At 36.2% G+C, this 7,678-nt stretch overlaps 2 protein-coding genes across 2 annotated transcripts; both read left to right on the top strand.

The window, feature by feature from the left end:
- The first annotated feature begins 2,686 nt into the window (after window positions 1–2,686).
- LOC106315681 (30S ribosomal protein S17, chloroplastic-like) lies at window positions 2,687–3,307 on the top strand. Its single transcript, XM_013753481.1, has one exon. The coding sequence runs from the start codon at window positions 2,721–2,723 to the stop codon at window positions 3,138–3,140; it is 420 nt and encodes a 139-aa protein (XP_013608935.1). The 5' UTR covers window positions 2,687–2,720; the 3' UTR covers window positions 3,141–3,307.
- A 1,867-nt stretch (window positions 3,308–5,174) lies between these two features.
- Window positions 5,175–6,478, top strand: LOC106313397. The gene has a single exon (XM_013751194.1). The coding sequence runs from the start codon at window positions 5,200–5,202 to the stop codon at window positions 6,349–6,351; it is 1,152 nt and encodes a 383-aa protein (XP_013606648.1). The 5' UTR covers window positions 5,175–5,199; the 3' UTR covers window positions 6,352–6,478.
- The last annotated feature ends 1,200 nt before the right edge of the window (window positions 6,479–7,678 follow it).

Raw genomic sequence — 7,678 nt, 5'->3', positions numbered from 1 at the left:
CTTAATTATCTAATTAAAGACTTCATAAAATCAAATCAAACTTGAAAAGTGTTTACTATACACATAAATAAACACATATAGGTGAAAACTAATTTTTGAAAAAAACATTTTAGTTTTCCAAAATCTAACCCTAACAATACATACAATACTACAACATATGTTTGCCAAACTCCTAAACCAAAGTATTTCATGATTCACTACTTCCACTCATCTATCTTCAAAACAAATCAATTTTATCATATCTTAATTTATATCACTTAAAACTGTTTATAATTACTTGATTTTTATTTTTCACGCATCAAAATATTTTTTTACAAGATTTATAAATTATTTTTAAAATAAACTGGTACCAGACGACTTACACTTCAGTCGTCCAGACGACTTCCAACATCTCAGACGACTCAGACGATTTACTAGGGCTATATTCGTAAAAATAGCTTCTGTTTTTTTGTTTGGTCACAAGGGGTTGAGCTGTAATTTCACTAGGCTTTTAGGTTAGTTTTGCATTTGATTCAAGTTTGGGTATAAGTTTGGGATTAAAATCAAGTTGTGGGTTAGTTTTGGCAAAAACCCCATGAAATTATCCATGTCATATTTTTCCGGAAGCCATGTCATCAATTTCAGTAGTCATGTCATATTTGTTTTGTGAAATTGATTGTATAGAGAACATGTGGCAAAATCACTTCGCGAATATAGTTTAGGGGATTTTACCTCACATTTATGATTCTTAAGCATTTTCTCATTCATAGTTTTAATCTTTACAACTTTTGTATATTTTAAATATTTCAAATTTATTTTTATAAATTTAAAATTTTCACATAATTTGAAAAAAATTAAAAGAAGATTTATAATATTTTAAAAGTAAAGTTAGAGAACAAGAATATTACAAAAGAAACTTAATAAAAAAAATTTAAGAAAATACATGAAGACATAATTATTACACAAATTTAAATATTACAACAACACTAATAATCTAGTAAATTTTCTCCGAAACTTCTAAAATATTGTCCAAACAAATTTTGTGTAATCAAAAATGGAACATTAAGAAAATAATTTTATGTAATAATATGGTATTTTGCTTGTAGTTTAATATTTAACTATGTATTTCTATTTATAAAAATTATTTTAATATAAGAGTTTATTAATTAATTTACTATAATATTTTATATATGTGCTAGTTATTTATAAAATGTTTATGGATTATATTAATTATGATAAATATAAGGAGCATAGTGTAAATTACAAATAATTTTGAAGTTAAATTTAAAGTTTTGCTTTTGAAGAAGAACACTTTGAAACTTCAAATAATATAGAGTCTTTTTGGAGATGCTCTTAGGGATATAGTATCCCACATCAGAAATTGTTAGAGACATTAAGTAATATATCAAGGTTTAGAACCAATCCAGTTATCATCAATTGGTTTTAAATTGGAAGTCCATAATAAACTCGAATCTAATATAGTTTCAGAATATGATTCTAAAAATCATAAACCCCTAATTAATATAACTTCTTTAGTTAACGCTATTGATCGTGTATAACTCTCTTAGTAAAATCGTTCGACTGAGTATAAATGTCCTAAAATTAAAAAAATATTTGTCTGATAAGAGAAATCATCTCGAGGATGGGTATTAGGGATATAGTATCCCACATCGAAAATTTAAGAAAACTTTATGTAGTATACAAAGGGTTAGGAGCAATCCACTTATCGACAATTAGTTTTAAATTGAAATTCATAATAAACTCGAATCTAACATGGTATCAGAGCATAGATCCTAAAAATCCTTAACCTCTAATTAATATAACTTCTCTACTTAACCTTCTGGACCGGGTATAACTGTCTTACGAAAGTCGCTCGACGGAGTATAAACATCCTAAATTTTCGAGATTTTTGGCCGATAAGAGCATCATCTCGAAGAAGGTATTAGGAATATAGTATCCCACATTGAAAATTCTAAGAGACATTAAGTAATATATAAAATGTTAAAGCTAATACATTTATCACAAATTGGTTTTAAGTGAAAACTCATAATAAACTTGAATCTAAGAGGTGCTGAACCAATTAGATTTAACTGATGCTACCGGAAACTCCTTTCAAGACCCACTGCTTTCCTCCAAAATTGCAAGATTTTTTCTTCAGATTCATCAGTTCAAACACTGTCGGACCTCCTCTCCACAACCACCACCCAACAACTCACCGCCTCTCCCCTCTTTTGGCAAGAAGGCACCGTAAAACTCAAACCTTCACATATGATAGGAAAAAGAAACCTAAGTCACGAGAGCACACGTGAGATCTTCTCCTCAAAAAATCTAGATATACAAATTATTCTTTGAAATGCTCCTAGATTAATGTAAGAGTATTTCCACAAAATCTAGACATGCACAACCACCGTTTCGGCGTTTCCCCACCACTTGAAATTTGATTTTTGAAATGCTCCTGAATTAAACTCGAGAGCTAATGCAATATGTAAGTGGTTTTTGAAGTCAAGAGTGAACGATTTTAATGAATAAAAAATTTGTTTCAGCTGAATATAAAACAAAAGTTAATGTGACAATAGAAGTTTATTAAGAGGCTTAGTCACGGGCCAATATATAAACATATTTTGCTTATAGAGATCCATGATTAGACCCAATAGTCTATTAACAGCCCAATATTCAAGTGGATCACACAGCTGCTTTCCATTATATAAATCTCACCTTATCTTCTTCGTCCCCCTCAATCAATGGCGTCGCTAGCGTCATCTCTGCAGTCTCTGAAGCTCTCCTCCTCCCCATTCACCCATGGCTCCACTCCACGCTCTTCTCTCTCCAAACCCATTTCCCTTCCGAACACCAAGAAACCGGGTTTAGTCCCTGCGATAAGAGCCATGAAGACGATGCAAGGACGCGTGGTGTGCGCAACGAGCGACAAGACAGTGGCGGTGGAAGTGACGAGGCTGGCTCCACACCCGAAGTACAAGAGGCGCGTGAGGATGAAGAAGAAGTATCAGGCGCATGACCCTGAGAACGAGTTCAAGGTGGGTGACGTTGTGAGGCTTGAAAAGAGCAGACCCATCAGTAAGACCAAATCTTTCATCGCGCTTCCTGTTCTCAAGAGGAATGATCTTGGGATTCCGATGGAGTCTCAGTCGCCGCCGGCGTAGGGGGTAAAGAATGGTTGTTTACTTGTCTCTCTGAGCAAACTTGAGTGTAATTCAATCGGACTGTTGGTGTTCTTGAAGTGCGTTTATTTTTGAATTCGATGTCTATCAATGGTGTATTGCATCTGTGCAAGTTCTTCGGCTTGGTGAATGGACATTTTAACCCAAAACCCCATCCCAACCAAAGAACCAAACTGAATCGATGTCCACAAATGTCCGAAATTTCTAAATGACCTGAATCAAACCTAGAACTAAATGGATACGAACTAACATTTTATATCTTAACAATATTAATTTAAAGAATAATGAAAACTAGATTTTGAGCCGCACAGAATTATTTTTGAAATTAAATAAATACTTATATAAATTAATATATAAATTTAAACACAATTTATCCGAAACCGTCAATCAAATCGGAAAAAAAAAAACAAAACCAAAATTGAACTAAATTCCAGAAATAATCAACCAGATCAAATATATTTGGAACCGATAATAGCAATGTTTTATTTAAGATATAAGTAACGTTTTCTATCCAGTTTGGATCTGCGGTGGAACCGATAAATTTAGTGGCATTAAATAATATGGACTGGTCTATTTTATTCATGTAGCATTCTAAATTTGGTGGTCGTTTTAACATTTTAGTTTAAATGCCTATACATTATTTTGTTTGTATAATACTATAAATACATATTTTCATTCAAAGTGTGTGAGTTGTTCTTTTAATATAATCTAATATAAAAGAAATTTTAAAAATGATATGAGTATTTAGTTAGTATTGATATTATAAAGTAGAGAACTTGCGTTTTCTTTAGTGAAATTTAATAAAGATATGGATTTCAGCTATAATGAAATTGAATTTTTCTTATCCTATATTTATATCTTAATCACCTTATAATGATAAACAAGATTTTGATTATAATGTGTTGTTACGATTGGTAACCAATAATAAAGTGAATATGTGGCGAAAATATTAATTGGAATGCATAATTTAGGCTCAAGGCTTTAAGTCGACAACAAACTTTTTAAATTTAAAATTGTTGTTATTTGTTTAGTGTCCAAAAATATATAATGATGTAAATATTTAGGAATAAATCAACAAATGACGGTCGGCATATATAGATAGTGTAGGTGGTCTAATTTGCATTACCCATTTTATATTTAATGAATTTTTAATTGTTAGACAAAATCATAACGACACAAAAAAATAAAATTCCTATGTAGAATAAGGGCAAATCTAAAAAAGATCTTGTTTTAATTGTATTGATTAGATGAAACAAATATAGTTATACCATTAATTTGTTAAGTATTGACTAAATTATTTTTAGAAAAATATAAGGTAACATATTATTAGTAGAAATTTAAGGTAAGACCAAAATATTATTAGTTAATGAAAGGGTCCAACAACCTTGCATAAGTAGATTTTTTAGAATTTTTTCTCTTTTAATAGTATTGATACCGTGAAAATATTATTTATAAACCAAATTAAATGAAAATGAATTATCTCAATTCTATTATTCATATTTTAAAAAACAATTTGAAATACCCGATGTTTTATTTGAAAAAATGATATTTAATTTAAAATTTTGAATTATCCAATATTTTTAACATAAACTTTAAATTATCCAAAAAATTAAAATCAAATTGAATTTAAAAGTTTTGAAGTAACTAAACCGAAATCAAACAAAATTTCATGGTTTTATCAAATCTGAAGATTTAGTCTGGGCATTTTATTTGGATCTAAAAATTTGAATCGAAGTTTATATAAAAAATATCCGATTCGAAACTGAACCGAAAATTTATAATTAGCTATTGGATACAAAATTATTATATCCGAAAGAACCGGAACAAAAAAGGACCAAACCGAATAAATTCGGATCCGAAAAGGTGGTCAGAACCGACCCGAAGACCTATGCCTACTGAAGACAAAAACAACGGGCTCAGAATTACTTAAGCCACTCGTATACACTATGTATGGCCCATAAGTGCATTTATGGCCCATTAGTTGATTTGTTTAAATATTTATTTAAGGCATATTTTCAGGTATTTCCTAAATCGAAATCATATGAAAGCGAACATGACTTGTACACGATCCAGATCGTCTTTGGTCCTCTCAATCCTCTTCGCCGTGGTACTACTCGTACTTCCAAGTCCTTCCTCCGCCTCAAACCGCCACGTAATCAACTTCCGATCACCAGGACTTTACCCAGAGGGACTAACCTGGGATCCATCAGGCCAACACTTCATAGTCGGATCTCTCCACAGCCGCACAATCCACTCCGTCTCCGACGCCGGTGTCGTGCAAACCCTAATCTCCGATCCCTACCTGCCGGAGAACGCTACAATCCTAGGCATCTCCGTTGACTCCTCCAACCGCCGCCTCCTCGCGGCGATCCACTGCCTCCCGCCTCTCCTCCCCTGCAGCGCCCTAGCCGCCTACGATCTCCGCAGCGGCGGCCGCCGAATCTTCCTCTCTCCTCTCCCTTCTCTCCCCGGAGACGACGCGGACATCGCCCGCGATGTCGCGAATGACGTGGCGGTTGACTACAACGGCAACGCTTACGTCACCAACTCGGCGAAAAACTTCATCTGGAAAGTCAACAGCGACGGCGCGGCGGCGATCTTCTCGAGATCGCCGCTGTTTAACTCTCAGCCGGTGGCGCCGGACGCGGACGCGACTTTCCGCGATTGCGGTTTGAACGGGATCGTGTACAACAGCAAAGGGTACCTCCTGGTGGTGCAGAGCAACACGGGGAAGATGTTCAAGGTGGACGAGGAGAGCGGGACGGCGAGGATTGTGCTTCTGAACGGAGACATGGTGGCGGCTGATGGGGTGGCGAGGAGACGGAGAGACGGGACGGTTATGGTGGTGTCGCAGAAGAAGCTTTGGTATCTCAAGAGCCAAGATAGCTGGAGCGAAGGGGTGATATATGACGAGGTTGAGCTCGAGGTGGAGGGGTTTCCGACGGCGGTGACGGTGGCCGGGCACGATAGGGTGTATGTGTTGTATGGGAGAGTGATGGAAGGTATAATGAGAAGTTATAAAGATGGGGAAGAGAGGGAGTGGTTTGGGATAGAAGAGGTGTCGTCGGAGAAGGAGAGTGGGGAAGATAAGATTTGGGTTTATGTTTTGATCGGACTTGGTTTCGCTTACTTTTGCTTCTGGAGGTTTCAGATGAAGAATCTCATCACAAACATGGACAAGAAGACCACTTAGCTCTTCTTGTCTGTATTGTCAACTCTCTCTCTTTTTTTTTTTTTGTAATAGGAGACCTAATACAGTTCATCTTGTAGTGTCATTTGGTCGGTTTTGGACCAAATCAGAGTATTTCATTCGAGCCATCCCTCAGAAAACACTAAACCGCCACATTCAAATTCGATGCAACATAAATGTTACATTTCAGAAATTATGGAGAGGAGAGATGAGGGACCAAATGGAATTAGACAGACCTTGATTTATGATATTAGGCAACACATGACCAGATGGAAGGTGTTTTTCAGTTCATAGAAATCTTTCACTTTCAAAAACTCCCGTGTCACATCGACTTCTTAATAGATCAAATAATTTTGAGATGTAAAATTAGAGATGGCAATCAATGATTCCCAATCATTGATCTGGACCGCGGGCCTGACCTATAAAGAACTGTCGCGGTATGGTATTGGGACGAGATTTTCTAGGTCCGTAAATTTGCGGACTTCGCGGGACGGGTCTGAAGAACCCTAAGATAGGGAGGATCACTTTAGCTGGGTGTTGGATATGATCCAAGAAGGCAAACAGCACTTCTGGAACTGAGATGGATTGAAAGGATCGTCAAGAGATGCGGAATGACTCTTGATATACCCACGATCTAAGGCTAACCACCAAAGAAAGAATGAATGTGTTGGCTAACCACCAAACAACACACAAAGATGAATTGGCTGACCACCAAATCAACAAGCCGGTTCACACCAATGAACTAGCTAAAGAACTCTCTCTCACTCAGAGAAGAAACAAAATAAACAACCAAAACTGAACTTATTTTATTCATCAAATGGACTACATATTTATAGTGTTTTGCAGTCAAAGACAATAAATAGAAATGTAGGAAAACAATGCATAGAAAATATAAATTTGACTAGATCTAGTCAAAGCACGAAAAATGGAGAAGACTAGATCTGGTCAAAGTACGGAAAATGAAGAAGACTAGTCAAGTCGTCCAGGTTCATCCGAACCAGATGGATGCACGGGGTAACGATAAGGACGCTTGCAGGACTGTCCGGATGGTCCGCCGGAGGAGAATGCATGTCCATCTTTGGTTTCTTCACGACCCAAGCTAAGTCTGGCTCGACCGTGGGTCTTAGAATGTCGAGTTGGTCGGGGAAGACGGGCTGTGGTTCGGTCGTCTGGACGTGGTTCTAACCGAAGCTCCAATCGGGAAGCACGCATGATGGCTCGGTCAGTGTGTCCAGTACGGACGGATGAACGAACTTCGGTCAAATTGTTTAGAACGTCCTGATCTCCATGCTGGTTGGCTCCAATGGACTGATCCACGAACCGGGGCACA

This window comes from Brassica oleracea, chromosome C9 (assembly GCF_000695525.1).
Source record: "Brassica oleracea var. oleracea cultivar TO1000 chromosome C9, BOL, whole genome shotgun sequence".
In the NCBI taxonomy this organism is placed as follows: Eukaryota; Viridiplantae; Streptophyta; class Magnoliopsida; order Brassicales; family Brassicaceae; genus Brassica; species Brassica oleracea.
The sequence above is the reverse complement of the archived record's forward strand: the minus strand, read 5'-3'. Positions and strand labels throughout refer to the sequence as shown.

What these genes read in the sequence shown, in the direction of transcription:
- LOC106315681 (XM_013753481.1), top strand. Translation starts at nt 2,721, where the DNA reads ATGGCGTCGCTAGCGTCATCTCTGCAGTCTCTGAAGCTCTCCTCCTCC.
- LOC106313397 (XM_013751194.1), top strand. Translation starts at nt 5,200, where the DNA reads ATGAAAGCGAACATGACTTGTACACGATCCAGATCGTCTTTGGTCCTC.